General features: G+C 33.6%; 3 protein-coding genes across 4 annotated transcripts; 2 read left to right on the forward strand and 1 right to left on the reverse strand.

The window, feature by feature from the left end:
- Nucleotides 1-425: 425 nt before the first annotated feature.
- Nucleotides 426-5,105, reverse strand: LOC18600879 (bromodomain testis-specific protein). 2 transcript variants are annotated; one of them, XM_088805562.1, is made up of 7 exons: nucleotides 4,893-5,105; nucleotides 3,616-3,951; nucleotides 2,201-2,386; nucleotides 1,250-1,342; nucleotides 1,037-1,095; nucleotides 685-835; nucleotides 426-605 (listed from the first exon to the last, which is right to left on the reverse strand). In XM_088805562.1, the coding sequence occupies exons 2-7, from the start codon at nucleotides 3,931-3,933 to the stop codon at nucleotides 510-512; spliced, it is 903 nt and encodes a 300-aa protein (XP_088661688.1). In that variant the 5' UTR covers nucleotides 3,934-3,951; nucleotides 4,893-5,105; the 3' UTR covers nucleotides 426-509. The 2 variants fall into 2 exon arrangements, with proteins under 2 accessions (XP_088661688.1, XP_007031660.2); XM_007031598.3 differs by having other exon boundaries at nucleotides 3,616-3,961.
- A 5,039-nt stretch (nucleotides 5,106-10,144) lies between these two features.
- LOC18600880 (protein SIEVE ELEMENT OCCLUSION B-like) lies at nucleotides 10,145-13,637 on the forward strand. The gene is made up of 7 exons (XM_018118846.2): nucleotides 10,145-10,405; nucleotides 10,714-10,809; nucleotides 10,893-11,341; nucleotides 11,719-11,828; nucleotides 11,921-12,063; nucleotides 12,323-12,814; nucleotides 12,976-13,637. Exons 1-7 carry the CDS (start codon nucleotides 10,196-10,198, stop codon nucleotides 13,591-13,593), a joined length of 2,118 nt encoding a protein of 705 aa, XP_017974335.1. The 5' UTR covers nucleotides 10,145-10,195; the 3' UTR covers nucleotides 13,594-13,637.
- A 3,154-nt stretch (nucleotides 13,638-16,791) lies between these two features.
- SEOR1 (sieve element occlusion amino-terminus protein) lies at nucleotides 16,792-20,980 on the forward strand. The gene is made up of 7 exons (XM_018120292.2): nucleotides 16,792-17,376; nucleotides 17,452-17,553; nucleotides 17,681-18,129; nucleotides 18,235-18,344; nucleotides 18,440-18,588; nucleotides 18,672-19,166; nucleotides 19,308-20,980. The coding sequence occupies exons 1-7, from the start codon at nucleotides 16,879-16,881 to the stop codon at nucleotides 19,947-19,949; spliced, it is 2,445 nt and encodes an 814-aa protein (XP_017975781.1). The 5' UTR covers nucleotides 16,792-16,878; the 3' UTR covers nucleotides 19,950-20,980.
- The last annotated feature ends 281 nt before the right edge of the window (nucleotides 20,981-21,261 follow it).

A 21,261-nucleotide genomic window follows, 5' to 3' on the forward strand; every position in this document is an offset into this window, starting at 1 on the left:
TCCTACCAATTGTTTATATATCAAACTATTTTCCAGCAAATCAGAATTTTTAGCATTGGATATTTTGTGATTGTAATCAATTGGTGTAAATGTAGGCTTTGCTGCTAGTAGATCATGTTTTCCAATTAAATCCAAAGCATATTTCCTTTGACACAATAGAATCCCTTTGTGTGATCTAGTAATTTCTATCCCAAGAAAATATTTTGGCTTTCCAAGATCCTTCAACTTAAAATTAGATCTCAAAAACTATTTTGAAATGTTTATTAATGGTTGTGATTGCATCAACAAAGACGATTGAAATTTCGCACGAAGTACGGCATTATAGGCTTCATTTAGGGTTGGGAATGACTTCAATAACAAAATCTATGACCTTAGTTATGAGTATGAACTATTCAATCCATTTAGAAATCAAAAAACATGATCCATTGATACAAATAAGTAAATTTCTTATAATAGTTCTATTTACATCTGTCACAATCACAATAAGGTAAAGGTCTATAATTATGTAATTATGTTCGGGTTGTACTACACTGTGAATGTGCAAGCATTTTGGCTTTCTCAACTGCTTCTACATGGTAATATAATCTCCATAGTGTTACATTTTTCTGCAAGACATAGTCCTGGAACAGATTAGACATTCTCAAATAACTCAAAAAACCATATACCTTACAGCTATTTCTTTACCTCTTGTTCCAAATCAACAAAAATTTCTTCACCACGAGATTTTCCAGCTGGCCTACCACGTTGGATAATATCAACAACACGGACAAGATTTTCCTGAGGCAGCTTCTGAATCAACTTTTGCAGCTGCTGCTTCTCAATAAGTGTCATGGGCCTGTAGAATGAAGCTACACTGATGGAGGTCAGGTGAAACAAGGCAGCACTATAATATCCCATTTAAAAAAACTTTTCTGCTGAGATATTTAATGCATATTTGAAAGGTAAAATTCATAATAGGAGCCTATTACCCTGTTGCTAAATAACATTATGTCTAGAGCACACTCAAGCTATAAATTCCTTGGGAAGAAAAACATACCTACACTTGGACATTATAGTATCTAAAGTTTCTTCAAGCTTCTGCTCCATATGCAATAGCTGGAAATATGAAAAAAGAAGATACCACCTTAGTTCAGCTATAAACAATAATTTACGATATTATTAGACATATAATTTTCCATAGAGGCAAAGATGAAATAGAAGAGTATGAAATTGCTATATATTATAAAAAATGACAATTTCCGAAAATCACCGTTGAGGATAGTTCATCAGAATATTTTTTCATTGTTTGCTCTACCAGCAAAGGGTTATCGTTCTCTAGAAGGAACCGCAAGTCATCTTCCACCTAGAAAGAATGAGAAAGTAAAACGAAAACCACATTTTTAATAAGTTACTAATAATGATGCCTGATTTTGTAAAGCACACGCTCAAAGTGCCTCTGCTGATTCAAATAACACATGCATACATCAATATAGATACATGAACATCAATAATATGTGCAAATGGGTGCAGAAATTAATCGATGCTACATATAAATGAAATGCCACCAATGTTCTATAGCCAACAACCTAATTATAAATGTTAGATAGCAAAAGCACTTTCATGTCTCCAACCTGTCCAGTTTCAGTATACATGTTATATAATCTAATATGCTACTTCAAGAAAATGCATGTGCTCATTTTCTTTTATCATGCAAGAAATATACAAAGGTAAATCGATACCAAGATTCAACAATGATGATGAAGAGTAAAGGCATAATATTTAAAAAAATTTTTAAATCATTTAAGAAAATTCAAATAAACTTTTTTTCTTTTATTACGTTAAATCAAACCTCTATATTTTTATTACTTTTATTTAGAATCAAATAAACACTTACGACTAATGATTGACTTGATTAAAATATCATATATCATTTTTATACAACGTGAGACTGACGTGATATGTTAACATGTCATAATGGATGATGAATCGTAACATGTTGATGTGCTTTTTTTTGCCCTCCACATCACCATCACATTGGCCTAAAATGACTAATGATATTTTGATTAATAACAATTAATCAACCATTAATCATAAAAATTTATTTAATTCAAAATAAAAACACAGAAACTTAATTAAACGTAATAAAAAAATAAAAATTTACTTGAATTTTCTTGATAACTTAAGAGTTTTTTTGAGCATTATATCAAGAGTAAAATATAACCTCTACGCAAGATTCAGATTTTATAGGACAAGAATTTGCAGTGATGCTAGCCGATGAGCAAGAAGATGACATCTTAGGTTTCTTGCTTGCAATTTTGGCTACATTATCATTTGATGCTGCCACCAATGAATTGTTGCTTTTGAGCTTATACCGTAACTGAGACATGGCCACAACAGGATCTAACATCTGCAATAATCACATTATTAAGTTGTTACAATGTTTTTTTGGCCACAACAGGATGTAACATCTACAATAATCACATTTTTAAGTTGTTATATTCACATAATACTCAAAAAAGCCTTTAAATTATTTAAAAAAATTCAAATAAGTCCTTATTTTCTATTGTGTCACTGTATTTTTATTTTAGATCAAATAAACTTTTATAACTAATAGTTAACTCATTGCAATTAGTCAAAATATTACTTGTCATTTTATACTTATGTGCTCCTTATATAACATTAATGTGGAAGGTGAAAAATATCACATGATCATATCATCATACCACATTATCATCTATTATGACATGTCAACATGTCACGTCGGTACCATGTGATATAAAATGACAAGTGACATTATAACAAAGTCAACTATTAGTTATAAAAACTTATTTGGCTCAAAATAAAAGTATAAGAACTTGATTGATTTTTCTTGAATAGTTTAAGAGTTTTAGATATTATGCCAATTTTTTTTTTCATATAAAAGATGGGAACTAAAAACAAATCTACATGAGTGCATCATTGTTCATTTACTAGTTAAAGGAAATATAAAGAAAGTAACATAAAGAGGCAATTCAAGTAATCAAAAAAGAAAGGCACCATTGAGGCTGCAAGCCATAAGCTGCCACAAGGTGATAAGTGCCAAAAAGGGGATCATGTAAGTGATATTACATATGAACATGTTTGTACAATAAATTTAAAATAGCATACTGAATGCCAACAATTCATACCAACAATAATAATACTGTTTCCATAACCTGCTATCAGGAAAAAAATACCACAGTGGTTCAGCCTTAGAACAACTAAAAAGGGAGGGGAAAAAAAGAAAAACGAGAGAACGATGGAACCTAAGATTCCTCCTATGACTCTATTCAATATTGGAGCCTAAGTTGATCACTAGAAACAAAATTAGCGCTTGAAAGAAGTACTACATACAATTATGAAAGCGATATAGTGCATGAGTACACAAGCATAAGGGCAATAAGACTTCCAATTTTATTTTATGGATGGTTTCAATATGTCTTAGGAGTGACTACAACTAAAGAAATAGCATATTGTACTCTATACTGACTCTAGAAGTTTTGTGAGTACAAGAACCATAAACATTCCTAATAAATCAAATTCTAGAAATCTTCAACAGTTGGAACCATTACTTATGTATCATCAAAAAAGAGAGTAGAAAGGAGTGAGAATCTATACCTCATCAATTTCCATTGAAAGATCATTCACACTCTGCCTAAGTAATGCCTTCAATTTTCCATTTTTGAAATCTGAAAACCCAGCACCTATGCTGTGTTCAAATAATGAACTAGCATCTTGATGGCTACAGTCCATAGCCTCTTTTCCATTGACCATCCCATATTTGCCTTGGGACAACTCAGATGCATTGGAAGTGGACAGGGTACTCTCATTTTGAGACAAAAGATCAGCTATTTCACGAGCATAGAAGCCAAAGAAATCTGGTCCAGCTTTAAATTGCTTGACCGATCCAAATGAATCTGTATATGCCTCTGACATGACAGATAGACTACAGCTCTAGATACAACTATATTTCATTACAACGATGCCACCAAATCAGTTTAGATTAACAACTAAAGCATAATAGGACGAAGCACCATCATATATAATAGTTCTACTTGCTTAAAGCAAACATTAATGAAAAAATTCTATTAACATGTACAAAATTTAAAACTACTAAGAAAACTACTCTAAACTTTTTCAAATCATTATTAATAGATATTAGTTTTAATAAATTCGCGAGTTTCCTTCATAGTATTGCATTGATTTCCAATCGAGGAATGTACCTGACCAGTCTCTATATCATTCCAAAATGTTCATTTATTCTCTCCACTCCAATTTCAATCAATTTAATCCATGTACTCTACGAAAGACATCATCAAACTAAAAATACGACACAAAGAATGTTATGCGCTAACACTAACATATAACCAATCGAAGAACACAGTTTTTTTTTTTTTCTTCTAAAAAAAGAAAAGCCACTTATCCTACTCCAGAAATTAAAATCAAAAAAGTTTTATCTTAGCTTATAAGTTATACATACAGCCCCTTCCTCCTAAAATCAACAGTTTGATATCTCATTAGGACAAAATTAAACTCAAGTGTTCAACCTCAATCAAGCTTCAAAATTAGACAATGGAAACTGATAATTCAAGGTGAATTATGAATAACCCATTAAAATTGGCAGAAAATATTCAAACCCATTAAAATTGGCAGAATCTATTCAAACCCATTATGAAAGTTTGAAAATTTCGACCCTCCATTGAGGAAAAAAAATAAATTTTGACACACATCGCTTTCAAAGAAATCATCAACAAAAAGAACAAATTAAAACAAAAAAAAAAGACAAAATAATCCAATCAGCCAAAATATTCACGAACGAGCTTTTCCAGCAGAACAATTGAAATAAATCGAAGGAAACGAAACTTTAAAAGTTTTCAAAGCTGAAAAATACAAACCTTTTTCTTTATTTTACTTTAATGTAAAGACGAATGCTGCCCATCAAAGAAAGGGCTTTGTTCCAAATTTCTTAGCCATATATTTGGCCAGGAAGGTGATATTTGGCCGGACGAGAGGCTAGCGTTAAGGTTTAACCATTTAGGATAAGAAGAGGGAAAATTTAGGGGGTTCTAGTCACGATTCCCCGCCCTTGTAAAGATGAGACGTGGCAAGGTTAGTCCTCATTTATTTTTTATATAATGTTTAAATAAAATTTTAAATCACTTAAAAATTTTAAATAATTATTTATTTTTTTATTACTTTAAATCAAATTCTTATATTTTAATTTTGCATCAAATAAATACTTATAACTATTGATTGATTAATTGTTATTAATTAAAATTTTATTTGTTAATTTATATTCACATGATATTGATATAACGTTAATGTGGATGATACAAAATATTATATGACCACGTTATCATGCTAAATTAATATATTACGTTACCATTAATTATGATATGTCAACATAACACATCATTATCAATTATGATATATTAACATGCTACATCAACATTATTTAGCATAGAATCATAAATGATATTCTAATTAAGTCAATTATTAATTATAAAGGTTTATTTTACTTAAAATAAAAATATAAGGACTTATTTGATTTTAAATAAAAGTATAAAAGTTTGATTGAATGTAATAAGAGTATAATGGTTTATTTGAATTTTTTCAAATAGTTTAAGAGAATTTTTAAATATTATGCCTTCATTTTTTACATTTTTTATTTGACATAATCTAAATAAGCTCCAAAACTATACGAGAAAAATCAATTAAACTCTTATATTTTTGTTAAGTTTAATTAGGTTTTTATATTTTTATTAATTTCAATTAAGTTCTCATTCTTCTAGTTTATATTAAACAAGTTCTGATAATTAACTATTGGTTAACTATTGTTGTCAATTTAATACAATATCATCTATCACGTGATATTTTTTAAAAAAAAAGTCTGTCACATGACATGTTGACATGTTATTTTGAATAATGACACTACCACGTGACGGATGATGTGCTTAAAGATGTTACTAATTTTTTACAAAAAATAAAATTTTAAAATTTAATCATTCGAAAAAACAAATCCCTATCACTGTTCATCATCAACTATCGAGCTCTAGTCATAAAACCAAATCCTTCATCTGTATAAAAACTTTTTTTAGCTATCAAACCAGTCATCACATTTCCTTCTCTGAAAACAAGACAAATAAAGACTTCTCATTGACGATGAAGTAGGCTTTGAATAGCTTGGATTAGGCTTGAATTGGAACATGGATGAATCAGGAAGTAATGACTTGTGTCACAAGTTTACTGTCAACTTGAAGATCAATATTTCGATGAGCCAAGTCCCAAGCTAGGCTTAATCCCTGACATACTCCCTAAAGTTCTGCTGGAAGATAGTTTGCTAAATGATTTAAATCCCATTCCCCATTTGGCAATATAAATTCATTGACACAACTTTGGTCTTCAATATCCATTCCCATTGATCGAGCAGCATCTATTAGAGTGCGTTCTCCTATCCAAATATCTAGCCAAAAACTTGTTAGGTAATGGCCCAACGAATATTTGTTTTAGAATCTTCCAAGGGCAACTTATAAAATTATTAGTGTTACATTTATACTTATGTCAATAGAACATACCAAAGTGATGTAATTAACTTTTAAGTGATAAAAACTATTAACATAATTTTTTATATATACAAATGATCATATAACAGAGATAATAACTATAATCTATAATAAACTTTATTTATATGACTATACTTAATAATTTTATTAATTATTCTCTTTGTTCATATAATATATTGTTTGTTAGTTATTATATATACAAATTTTATATATGTAACAACATAACATATAATTTGTCTTATAACGTATATGATAAAGTAATACAAAATAATATATCATAATATTAATGTTATTATATAAAGATTGTACATATTTGATATACTATATAAAATTAATGTATAACTTATACATATTAATATGTAAGTAATTACTACTATTATAAATTAATATATAATATATTATGTTTATCTATAAATATTATTTTATATATGTAAAATATTATGTATAATATTTAAAGCTTATATAATAAAGTTTATTATAAATATATCAAAGTTTATTATTTTTACTAATGCCTTATTAATTATTATAATATACAAAATAATAAATGTGTAAAAAATCATTGGGGTTAGAAATCGAATTTACATGTACATGAAAAACAACCCAAGCACTTACCAATTTTACCAACAAATCATTTTGATAAATGTTGAAAATATAATTTATCTATTACACCTTAGCCCTTCAATCTCAAATCAAATATTAACTTTAAGCTTACGTTTGGTACTTTATAATGCAATGTGATTATAGCTAATATAATTGTAAGTAATATGATTACAAGTAATGTGATTGCAGATAATATAATATTGCAACATTTAGTATATAAACAAAGTAATTAATGATTAAAATGTAAGGAAGATAATATTGCAGCATTTGGTTTACAAGTACTTTATTATAAATATAATGTCAATTTCTAGAATTATCCCTATTTATTAAAATGCAAGTTTAATATACTTATATATTTTATTATTAATTTTTATATAATATCATCTCTTAAATATATTTTTAATGTCACATATTTTATTTTTATTTTTTTCCTTTAAAAGATAATATAAATTTTATTAATAGTCACTATGACTATTGAGAATAACAAAAAGATATTCCTTGAAATCTATATACAAAAAATTATAATATTATAAAATGTTTTTAATAAAGTAACAAGTTGAAAGGTAAAATATCTTTAATTATATTGCAAAGTGCAATACAACCTGATTCTATTAGTTTTGAACTACAATCATATTATATCTATTGATTATAATATGATTGCACTATAATCTTACAATGCTATTTAGATTCATGCATACTTCTACTCCTTCTCACTCGACTGTAGCAAAACAAGTATTAGGGTATGTAAAAGTAAGTCTAGATTATGGCATTTTGTATAGCAAAGCTTGCAGCTTAGACCTTAGAGGCTACTTTAGCAGTGATTGGAGATGGAATATTGATGATTCCAAGAGTACTACCAGGTATGTATTCTCTTTTGAAAATGGTATTTTCTCTGGGAATTCAAGAAAACAGGAGGTGGAGGGAGGCATTATCTTTTGCTGAAGTTGAGTGTATCTTACTATCAATGGTAGCCAACCATGCTGTCTGGCTAAGAAAAATGTTGTTATGATCAACTTGCTGACGCTATGACAAAGAATATGTCTATTGATAAAATCATGAAGATGAGATCAAATTTAGGTGTAACCAAATTTAATCTCAAGGAGATGGGTTAGAATTATCAGTAAAATGAATATGTAATAAATTTTGTTATATTTAATTCAAGTTAATATGATATATGCAGTAATTTTTTACTTTGATAATAAATAAAAACCCAAATCATCAAACATGCATGGCACAAAAATCAAAGCATTGAAATGAGTGCAAGCATTTCAAATTTTCAATCACAAATTCATAATTAGAAAAGGGAATCATAATTGCAGCAGCTAGTAGCAACAAAAAAAAAAAAAAACCCAAATGGAAAATCATTAAGCCCTACAGTTTACTTTTAATTTTAATCATTTGGAAAGGGGATTCAAGGCTGATGGTAGCAGCTAGACTCGAGACCGACAGTAGAAGCTAGTGACTAAGATCAGATCGCCACAACAACAAGCAACAACAAAGAAAAGAAACTTGTGATTGTTTAAGACTAAGAGAGTGAGAAATGAGAATGCGAGGACTGAGGAGAGAGTCACCGGTGTAGGTATAGTCTGATGGTGATTGGTCTAGAGTCGAGAAGGCGAGGTCAGTGGAGTGGTGAGTTGAGTGGAAGAGTGTAAAAGTCTCTAAAATTCTAAAGACCAAGAAGAAGCTTAGTAAATTAAATTAGTCATGATCATTTACATTTTAATTTCTAAATTAAGTTATATTATTGTTAATAGGTTAGATTTTAGATTAAGTTTTCTTGTTTTTTAATTTTTGAATAATAACTAAGTTGTCTTGTTAATATAGGTTATATACACTAAATAGTAATTCGATTAAAATCTAAATAACTAATTTGACTAATTAATATATTAATAAGTTGCTATGTCCATACATATTAATAATATACTTTACATTACTATATACATTACTTACAAATATATTAATATACTATTATAGTATATTGTTAATATATATAGTTTTTGAGCATATATATATGGTATATATATATTGACTAAATATTATATTAATAAGAAATCTAAATTACTAATTTGACTAGTTAGTATATTAATAAGTTACTATATATTTTAAATTAATATTTATGCAGTTAAATTATGTTAAATATTATTTGCAAAAAATGAATCATATTAAATATTTCCTCTATATTTTCCACTATCCTGAATTGTAATCATGAAATGATAGATATTTTAATTAGACTGACATTTTAATAAAAATATTGTTTAGCTAATAGTTTTTATTTATATGAATACAGATATAGAAAATATATTTTTAAAATTGATGAAGGGTACATAGATTTATTAGTTAATTCTTAACTTTCATTAATGTAAAAAAAGAAGAAACAAAATTATCATTAAGGTAACTCCAAAGTCTAACATGTTTTGAATTTCTTATCATACAATTAATTTCATAATTTTTTTTTCTATTTTTAACAAAAACAAAAGAAAAAAAAAATTCAGATCAACTAAATTCAAACATTCATGGATTTGGATTCTTTGTCGTTCAACAAAGCAGTGGTGTATGATAGTCAGAACCTTTCCAGTGCTTAAACAACAAGCAAAGAACAAAGCCATGACTTGTACACCTTTGCCTTTGTTTTATTCCCCATTAGGACATTGAAACAAATCTATCAAGCAAGGAAGCACAAAGTACTCTCTAAACCACTGGATAACAGGAGGAACATATTGTTTTAAGCATTGATACATGGTTAAAAACCAGACACAGCCTGTTTGATGATGCAGGTTTTTCATGTAGTAAATCTACTGCTGCAGATTCATCGGCCCCTTTCAATAGTGAATATGCTTTGATTTTATGTGTATTCCTGAAGTTTCAAGGATGAAACCACATTGGAAGCAAGCAAGGAAGTAGATCCAACTTGGCTTTTACACTTCATGTAATCTTATATAAAGGCCAGGGCTTACTCCCAAGATAAACATATAGCCTTTGTTATTTCGCTCCCACCACCCTAAACATTCATTAATTCTGCATTAGAAGCCTACATGGAGTCCAAGCTAACACCTGCAGCCAAAATGCAGCAGCAACCCATTGTAGGTGAGAAACTGAAGTTCTCAGCATCTGAAGACGGTGTGATGTTAAAGCAAATTCAGGCAAGTCATGCTCCCGACGGGCGTGTCATAAATGTCAGACCTCTTCTGCGTATCGTTGAAGACATCTTCAATCGTGCTGCGCCAAGTGCCATTGTTGCACCGGTGAAACTTCCTATTCTGATCACTCTATTTTTTCTTCTATTTTACATTACTTTTTCCTACTCTTAGAGCTAATAAATTTTGCCAATGATGATACTACTATATATCATGGGCGTTTGAGTATTGTAATGGTGTCTGAATTATTCTGGTAACTTAGATAATTAGTAGAACTTGGACTGGATTTATATATATCAAAGAAATTTTTGATGCTGTAGAATTTAAACTCCATAAAGTTATACAAGCCATCTTCTTTCTTTTATTTTTATTTTCTAGCACTAGCTTATGCTGTTAATTCATTTTTTGTCTAACAGGCACATACTGAAGAAGTGGAAGACCAGACCTACCAAGCCGATGTCATTGACATGATTGAGGCTTTGTCGTTTCTCATTGATCGGATTTCCAGCGAGGTTAGTATCTCTCTTTCTCTCTCCCTGATCTCTCTATAAATGCTGGAAGATGTATGTGTGACTAAACAGTTCTGGTATTGCAGATTGCGTTCAAATGCACTGAAACTGGGGAAGCACATGCAACTACAATGTCCATATTGAACATCGTATCCAACTATCCTTGGGATGCCAAATTAGTGATAGCTTTATCGGCTTTTGCAGTTAATTATGGGGAGTTCTGGCTCCTTGCCCAGAGTTACACCTCAAACCAACTAGCCAAAAATCTGGCTATCCTCAGACAAGTACCTGAAATCTTACAGCACTCTAGCATGCTGAAGTATCGGTTTGAAACTACTAAAAATCTCATCAGAGCTATGGTAGACATTGCCAAGTGTATAGTTGACTTTAAGGAGCTACCATCGAAGTACATTTCAGCTGATGTCACTGCAATGTCCACAGCCATGGACCATATACCAATTGCTATCTACTGGACTATCAGAAGCATGTTGGCAAGTGCATCTCAGATTACTGGCCTCTCAGGATTTGGGAATGAGTACGTCTTTGATATTTTTAGCATAAATTATGTTATCGATCTCTAATTTATGAAATCCAATCACCTAGAAAACTCCAAGGTTGCAGAGGGTATGTACCAATTTGCCATCATTTACATACTGCTGCATTTTGTAGAACTTAAAATATCTGAGAGCCTGCTACAGGTCCTTGTTTGTTGCTTGCCAGTGACCCAAACATTAATTATCGCTATCTACTAGAAGAAGTTCTGTGACTCGTATAATTATTGTAAACTATTTTGGTACTTGTTTAAGAGTATAGCTTATTTAGCCATAATTTCTATTATCCTTATGAAGAAATAGAAAAATCATTTAAGCTTTTGATGCTGGTGTGAGAAACATGAGATTTTGTTGGTTTCAGGTATCTTTTATCCACTATGGAGTCCTGGGAGCTATCAAGCTTGGTTCACAAGCTTGATAGCATGCACAGCCACCTAGTTGGTCTGCTATCTGCCTGCCATAAGCACATAGGTGAGCTTACCATGGCTAACACAATATTATCAATGGTAGATGCAGCATTTACATGATTACAATTTAACGGGGCTAAAAACCTCCTGGTGCAGATGAAAGAAAATTTTTAGAAGCCTATCAGAACCTTCTGTATTTGTATGAGACAGCCCAGATTGACAACATTAAGATTCTTAAGGCACTGATTAACCCAAAGGATGATCCACTACCACTGATTCATGGAGCCACAAACAGAAGGGTTTGCTCTTGTTTTTAATTCTTCACTGTTTTATTTTGGATATATTTCTTTAAGCCATTAAAAGGAAACTTAAAATTATTTACTTCTGTTGTATAACATACAAATGTAATTATAATTTATGCTCATCGACTAATACTTTGGGATTAATCTTACAGTTAAAGAAAATTTAGTAAGCTTTTTTCCAGTCCTGATAGACGATGCTGGTTTATTGCTTTTCTGCTCCCTGATCGGTCATCCTCCCTTTATTTGACAAAACCAGGTTAATATTGATGTTCTAAGGAAAAGAAATGTTCTACTGCTCATATCAGATCTAGACATCTTGCAAGATAAGATTGCCATTCTTGAACAGATATACAATGAGTCCCGGAGCCAACCGTCAAGGCTGGAAAGTCAATATGAGTTTGTGTGGCTCCCAGTGCTAGACCCATCTGTGCCATTGTCTGAAATCAAGAAAGATAAATTTGAGAATTTAAAGGCTCTTATGACATGGTACACTTTGCAACACCCTTCACTGATTGATCGGGCAGTGTTCAAGTTTATCAAGGAAGTGTGGCATTTTGAGAAGAAGCCTATTCTTGTGGTTCTAGATCCACAAGGACGGGTCACATGCCCAAATGCACTTTACATGATGTGGATTTGGGGTTCTTTGGCCTTCCCTTTCACCACTGAAAGGGAAACTGCTTTATGGAGGGCAGAGACTTGGAGACTTGAGTTGCTTGTGGGTGGCATTGATCCTGTGATTCTGAACTGGGTATGTCTATCTAATCTAATATGTCTTAGTAACTGCTACCACTAACTAAAAGAATTGAATGTATGCAATTTTTACTCAAGTTTCCAGTACTGATTTTCTTTTTCTGTATCCACAAAAACTCCCTCATGGTTTAGTGTATATGAAATTCTCCTATTTATCAGATATCAGAAGGAAGATTCATATTCCTGTATGGAGGAGAGGACATGGACTGGATTAGAAAATTCACAAACGCTGTACGCACTTTTGCAAGAGCTTCTGGTCTTTCCTTGGAAATGGTTTATGTGGGAAAAAGCAATCCAAAGGAACGTGTCAGCAGAAACATGGCTACTATTACTGCAGAAAAGCTCAGCTTCTGCTTGCCAAACCTGACTGCAGTTTGGTACTTCTGGATTAGGATAGAGAGCATGTGGTACTCCAAGTACCAACTTGGCAAAGAAGATGAGAATGATCCTATAACTCGGGAAATCATGACATTGCTTACATATGATGGCAGTGGAGATGGATGGGCTTTGCTTAGTAGAGGTTCAGCAGAGTTGACAAGAGCCAAGGGAAGTGCATTTTTAACTTGCTTAACGGAGTATAATCTGTGGGCAGCGGACCTGCAGACAAAAGGTTTGGTGCCAGCAGTGCATGATTACTTTTTACAGCATCCAGCCCCACATCATTGCAACCGACTTGAGTTACCAGGTACTACTGGTAGAATTCCAGAAAGAGTGACCTGCTCTGACTGTGGACGTATGATGGAGAGGTACATCCTGTACCGGTGCTGCGATGAATAAAGGAACATAAGCATAGATGCTGCTATGCTACTATTGATGATGAACTGATAATAATGATGAGAAGATGTTCCTTTTATATATTAAAGGCTTGCAATAATTTAAACAAGTATGAGCTTTAAGAAACTGTGTGCTTGTATTTGATATTTCTCTCTCAAATTGCACCATGTAAGAAAATATCTGAGTTAAACCTTGTGGTTTAACATACAGATATTATGTGAGTTCTGTATTAAGATATAATAACAAGTCTTTTGATTACAGTATTCTATTTTTGTCTTGGATATGATCATTGATAATAAGAGAATTCAGAACTGAATGTACCACCATATGAGTAAAAATTGCAGAAGATAATGAATGTTGGCCATGCATAATTTCTGTCAATTTTGGCCAGAAGATATGAAAGAAAAAAGATGGAGGAAATATCAGTAAGATGCATTTAATTGCCACTAGCAAAGACAAAAAAAGAAAAGAATAAAAACAATGGAGTCTTTAGCTTCTTTCAGCAAGAAAGTACAGTAATCTTTCAGGAATTTCATATTTCTTTCGAAGGAATGCAAGAAATAGAATCCAGAATGGAACCCAACACTGCCTAGATGCAGAAGAAAAGTTACTATTCTTTATGTGACAACTATATGCTAATTTAATTTGTATGATCAAGATAAGAATTCTTTCCATCCAAATTCTTATATAGATATAATTAAAGTATGGTAATGCCCTTGTGTTGCTAACTGCAAGATGCTTGCTTAGGTTTAATTGATAAGTCAGGTGCATGCAAAATTACATCATATAGCCTATGTCCTCAATTAGAACTGAGAAAGGTAGTTTAGGGGTTGGGTTGAATCTGTGGTATGGTGGTGAGAGAGCTGCAACTAGACGAATTAAACACACCAGTTAAGATATGATATTACCATCTGAGTTTAGGTCAAATCTGCAATGTGAATATTTAAATTTAGAGAAACTAAGATGGTGACAAAGTTCATGCTCTTTGAAGATTGTCTTATTGCTAACTAATTCCCCTTGCAGATACTACTACTACATACATCCATAACTATCATGACAACCATCTGCTGGACTTAACTTCCCTGAAAATTTTCAATCTGGTATAAGTTCCAACTGGGATTAGGCTTATTGTGATTGAGAAGGGTTAGATCTACAAGCTGGATTACTTGAAAAGTGTGGAATATCAACTTCATGCTAAAAATAAAAAGAAAAAGTTAAGCAGATTGACCAGCAGCTTTGTAACCACATCATAAAAACTAATTACCCTTCATTTCAATAATCAAAGATACAACAACAAAAAAACTTTATTGTATTCATTTGAAAGAAAAGAAAGTGCTGTTCTATTTCACCAGCAATGCAAATACTTTGATTTTTTGCTAAGTTGCAGTGTTTACATCTAAGGTCTGTGTCTTGAGTTTCATGTCTGTGACTATTCAGTTTCATTAATTGCTTCACTTAGCATCTGATCAGCTTTCCTAACCAGTAACGGATCGATATTCTTTGGACTTCAACATAAAATAAGCCACCTCAAAGATCTTGTAATTCAGTTAGAACTTTGTTTACTTTATGAGAATACTGTTTAATTCAACTATTAAGATGTTGGCTTGAATTCCACACTTTTTTTCTTTTTGTCATACATGTTGAGGACCCTACTTGTTATATTATGTACCCCATACAGAATCAAATTTTCTAACCTGCACGTCACTGTAATAACCTACGAAGTAAGGGTAATTAGCCAAAAATGCATACTAAGAAATTATCAAGAGTTGAATCTTTACCATGCCTTTCAGCATGCATGAACATATCCACATTATAAGATGTGAGCTGTAGATATATAAATCTGGAAGATAAGCAGAATGAAGGAGGCTAAGATATGAAGAAGAAGAACTTCAAAAATAAGTGAGCAAGACTGAAAGAGCTGCACGCACCGTTTCATTGAAGAAGAAAATAAAGGAGGAATGGAACGCATTGTGTCACTAATACCTGCCTTCCATGGTTACCATTTAAAACTTTATTCTTCTTACTGTACTCTTTTCAAATGTTAGTTAGTCTGTTATCAATATTTAGTTAATTGTTATTTCTCTCTCATCAGCTGATTAGCTGAAAACCCTTTGTGTATATACTCCGTAATTTAATTTTTCTCTAATGAGAATTTACCTGACATTCTTACATATTCTCTTACTCTCTACCCCGCTTTCTTGGGTATTTTTGTCACCCATAAAAGGATAATCTGTAACCTATGTAGGTTCTAATGATTGCCATGCCGTTTTGGTTACATTTTGAACCTTTCAAAGGCGTTTACTGTACTGATAAGACAAGCAGAGATGCTATAGGGAAAGAAAGGAGCTCCTTTAGAGCAGTAAAGCTGAAGCTGTTTCCCAGTCCAGTTGATCATTGGCTGTCATTAGAAAGGAAGCTAAAACCATATGACATAATTAAATTCCTTTTGCAGACAATTATAATTAAAAGCAAACAATCAAATCTAACAAAGGATATAAATGCTAGGTTTGCTGGGGCTGCCAAGTAAATTTTCCCACTTGCCTTAGAAAAAGCAAAGAATAAAATCTCTCACTTTTCTTCATGTCAATCTTTGTTGTTGTAGGAGAGAAAAATTCTGAGTCATGGGCATACGTAAAAAACGGAATCAAGCAAGGAAGCTAAGCACAGCACTGGCTATCAGCATGTTTCTCGTTCGCTTTTTATTTGACGGCCATGATTGTTTATTTTGAAGCTTGTGATACTGTATATTCTCATCCGGGACCGTCTGTTTATAGCTTTTTTGTAATCTGTACCTCAATCCTATACCAAAAGTATAACTGTTGCATGCTCTGCTCCAAATCAATATCCTGACAAGGTTAGCCAAAGTTTTTCTGCTTAATATCTCTGAAACTTCAACTGGTGCTGAGGTACGTAGCTCAAGAATTTGGATTTAAGGTCCCACAATGGAGTTCTAAAGTGTTCAATCCTGTTGCTATCAAGGAGTCTTGAACTACATTAAAATCAAACAACCATGTTAAACACTGCTGCAGGGTAACCGGCAAACGGTAATAAAGTGAGAGGAGGAGGGACAGTAGGACCACTTAAAGTAATAGGCTTCTTCTTAACGATCCAGCAATTTAATTGGATACGAAGCAAGGAAGTTGATTCAAGTAAGCTTTATTCCTTTTGGGATGGCTATAAATAGGCTGGTCTCATGGCAGGCAAAGACACAAAACCATCTTCTCCTCTTCTCTTCTGCACCCAAAACCCGAGTTTTCTTCTTGCCTTTCTTTTTTTCTGTAATCTCCAATGGCTCAGAAGACAAGCCCCGGTGCTCTTCAGGCACCAATGAACGCACCCCTGAACAATCCCGCTGCTGCTGCTCAGGCACTCCTCCATAACCCTGGTGCTGCCCACGCATTCTTGAATAATCCTGGTGCTGCTACTCAGGCACTCCTCACTACTGCTGGTGCTACTCAGCCACTCCTGAGCAACCCTGGTGTTGGTCAGCAAATCACCAGCCATCCTGGTGCAATTCAGCCACACATCAGCACTCCTGGTACTAATCAGCCATTTATCAGCAAACCTAGTGCTGCTCAGGCGCTCATGAAGAGTCCTAGTGCCAGTCATGCACTCATCCGGAGTGACCGTGGGAGCATGTTAAGTATGTCAGATGACAATGTGATGATGAAGCAAATTATGACAACCCATGCCCCTGATGGCCGAGAAGTTGATGTCAGACCTCTTCTCTATCTGGTTGAGGACATTCTCAATCGTGCCACCCAACATGTTGATTTCCTTGTTAAGGTAGGATAACATAAGCTGCACTTGTCCTGTTAAATAAATTGTTGAAAACGCTCACCTTTCTGATGTTCACTGCAGGGTACTCTAGCTCAAATTGAATTGGAAGAAAAAGCCCAGCAAGCAAATTATATAGCTATGCTTGAAGCTCTAACGTATATCATTGATCGAATTGCATGCGAGGTTCTGCAAATGACAATCAGACAATTCTCTTTTTTCTTTACAACTGAAAAAAAATTAGTACAATCATGGCATATTTATTATTCACAAATACTAATATCTCAATGTTACAAACATTTTTAACTGCCAGCTATCATACAAGGCTATGGGAGGTTCGGATGCACACGCAACAACAACAGCAATATTCAACTTGCTATCAAGTTATGCATGGGATGCTAAGCTAGTGCTGTCCCTATCAGCCTTTGCCCTGAACTATGGAGAATTCTGGCTTCTTGCTCAGATTTACTCAACAAACCAACTTGCCAAGTCAATGGCAATCCTGAAGCAACTGCCATCAATCCTGGAACACACTGCTCCTCTGAAACCACGGTTTGATGCACTCAACAATTTAATCAGGACAATGATGGATGTGACTAGATGTGTTGTTGAGTTCAAGGAGCTACCATCAATGTACATTTCACAGGAGGTACCGGCACTGGCCACTGCCATGACCCATATCCCAACTGCTGTCTACTGGACCATCAGGAGTATGGTGGCTTGTGCCACCCAGATTAGCAGCCTCACTAGCATGGGTCATGAGTATGTTTTGCTTGATCATCTTATATGCAACACTTTATTATACAGGGCCATGAGTTTGTAATTTAAGGTTAAAATAGTTGGATTAATAGTTTTCTTTAATTTCAGGTTTGCAATATCAACCTCAGAGTCGTGGGAGTTGTCCTCCTTGGCTCACAAACTCAAGAACATATATGAACATCTGAAACAGCAGCTCAGTCTTTGCTACAAATACATAGGTTTGTAGTTATGGGAGCACATGCTGTTAGATAATGCAACACCAGAAAACTTAATTGAAGATTCTCATGGATGATTTTATCATTGTTAATTGCAGATGAAAGGAAAGATGTTGAAACTTACCAGATGCTTCTGAATCTCTTTGACCCGAGCGTGATGCACATTGACAACATGAGAATTCTCAAGGCCTTGATTTATGCCAGGGATGATAAATTGCCCCTTCTCGACGGTTCTACAAAGAGACATGTATGGCCCTTTTTCAATTTTTATTTGCCGAAGTTTTAATTGTAGGATATATTTCAAAATTGTTGTTGTATTGGCATTCACAGGTTAGCCTAGACGTGCTGAGAAGGAAAAATGTGCTCTTGCTCATATCAAGCCTGGACTTCTCCAGTGATGAGCTTGCGATTCTTGAGCAGATATATAATGAGTCCAGGGTCCATGCGACAAGGCTAGAGAGTCAGTATGAGGTTGTTTGGATCCCAGTTGTGGACCATTCTGTTGTCCCATTGACTGGTGAAATTCAGACCAAATTTGAGAACCTGCGAAGTACCATGCCATGGTACTCGGTGCAGGACCCTAAATTCATAGAGAAGCCAGTCATCAGGTTCATCAAGGAGGTTTGGCACTTCAGGAACAAGCCAATCCTTGTGGTGCTAGACCCTCAAGGGAAGGTAGTTTGCCCTAATGCAATCCACATGATGTGGATTTGGGGAAGCAATGCATTCCCCTTCACTAGCTTGAGGGAAGAAGCTCTCTGGAGGGAAGAGACATGGAGGCTTGAGCTACTGGTTGATGGCATTGACCCAATAATCCTCAATTGGGTATATATATATATTTACATATTCAAACTTCACCAATTTTTCATTAAGCAGTTGGAAAATATATATAATATAGATGTTTACTACTTCAACTGCATGCATCTAAGATTAGATTTTGATTTGGAATTATTCTGCTTTGATCAGATTAAAGAGGACAAATACATTTTCTTGTTTGGAGGGGACGATGTTGAGTGGGTGAGAAAATTTGCAACCGCAGCACGCAGTGTTGCGACTGCAGCTCGTATTCCTCTAGAGATGGTCTATGTGGGGAAAAGCAGCAAAAGGGAGCAAGTCAGGAAGGTGACAGCAATTATCAATGCGGAGAAGCTTAGCTACGCCTGGCAAGATCAGGCCATGGTGTGGTTCTTCTGGACCAGGTTAGAGAGTATGCTGTTTTCCAAGATTCAGTTAGGCAGGGCTGATGACCATGACCCCATGATGCAACAAATCAAGAAGCTGCTTAGCTATGACAGAGAAGGTGGATGGGCAGTGTTCAGCAGGGGGTCTAATACCATGGTGAATGGCCATTCCTCCACAGTTTTGCCTGCATTGGGAGGCTATGACGAATGGAAGGTGAAGGTGCCTGAAATAGGTTTTGAATCGGCTTTCAAGGAGTACCATGACAGGCTCCATGATGTCGCTCACCCTTGCTGCCGCTTCGAGTTCCCGACCACCACAAGGATCCCCGAAAACATGAGGTGCCCTGAGTGCCGCCGCTTCATGGAGAAATACACCACTTTCCTCTGCTGCCATGATGAGCAAGGCATTCCAGGCTCACTGTTTTAAGCTGCAGGGAGGCTTCCCTGTTTTTCCTACTACTATTGCCTACACTAAATAATGACGGCCTGTAGGATTGGGGCTCAAATCTACAATTTTCTTACAAACTTTCACTTGGCCTGTTAACGGTTGTGTTTGACATGAACTGCCAATGGCCACTATGTGGCCCAAGCTGGCAACCTATAGTAGTTTACAATATTTTAATAAAATCAATATGTTTGATTACCTCATTATACTTTGGGAACTCCTTTTTCTTTGCTTTTCATTCTGCATTTCTTTAGAAGAATGCATCTTTTCTTGGTTTGAAGATTAATAATGCCCCATCATATGAAGTGAGCATTATTTTTTGCTTTTAAGATATAAAAATCACCTCCTCAATTTCCATATTTTTATTTTGATTTTTTTTTTTACATTTACTGCTATTAAGCATTTTAATGAGAAATCACTGCAAATTCTTTTTGATTTTCTTTTTCTAAAGAACAAAAAAAATACAAAATACTAGATATTTCGGATTTAATAATTGTAACATTGGTTCATGCTTAGATGTAAGGGAAAAAATTTTAAAAAAAAGTTTTAAAATTCTTTTTATTCAATATTCCTTCTTTATAATGGTATAAAAATACAAATAATTTCCTCTTTGTAGTTTCCCATTTTTTGTTTTTGTTAAATAAATGCTTTTCTTATGCTAAAACCCTGCAGAAAAAACTTTGTTTTACTTTGGACGTCAATGGCTTCCTCTCCTTTCAAAAGGTTCTTAGAAAACCATCACTCACGAGGCTCGTCTCTGCTTTCCACTACTCTCAACCACCAAACCCAGCTGCTTACCAATTCGTTCTTAACAGCCAAACCATGACCAACAAGCCAGCTTTCTCAAAACTTTTAGGGTTCACTCAAAGCAGAGAACTTGACCAATTGTAAAGCTTCCATTTTTTATCCAGGTTTTTTCATTTGGGTTGTCTTTAAACCCCATTTCATCATCTGGGTCTATCTCATATGAGTCAGAAGATGAACTTTCGTTTGGTTGATAGTGTGAAGAAAAAGAGGAAGAGGAAGATGAAGAAGCACAAATACAAGAAGCTGAGGAAACGTCTTAGGAGAAAGATTTAGGTTCATTCATTTTTGGTGAGAGTTTCTAATGTTTTTTAATAGGCAAATGTGTTAGATTGTCGTTTTAGTTGCCTGATTTTGTGTTTTGTAGAATGAAATGTCAATACTTTTAGTAGAAAAATTTTTAAAACAGGGATTTTTATGTTCAAAAAATCCAATTTTGAAGTTAGAATTCATGAATTCTGGATGAAATTATGTCATTGTTGGAGTTCAA

Source organism: Theobroma cacao, chromosome 4 (assembly GCF_053813885.1).
Source record: "Theobroma cacao isolate CCN51 chromosome 4, ASM5381388v1, whole genome shotgun sequence".
Taxonomy (NCBI): Eukaryota; Viridiplantae; Streptophyta; class Magnoliopsida; order Malvales; family Malvaceae; genus Theobroma; species Theobroma cacao.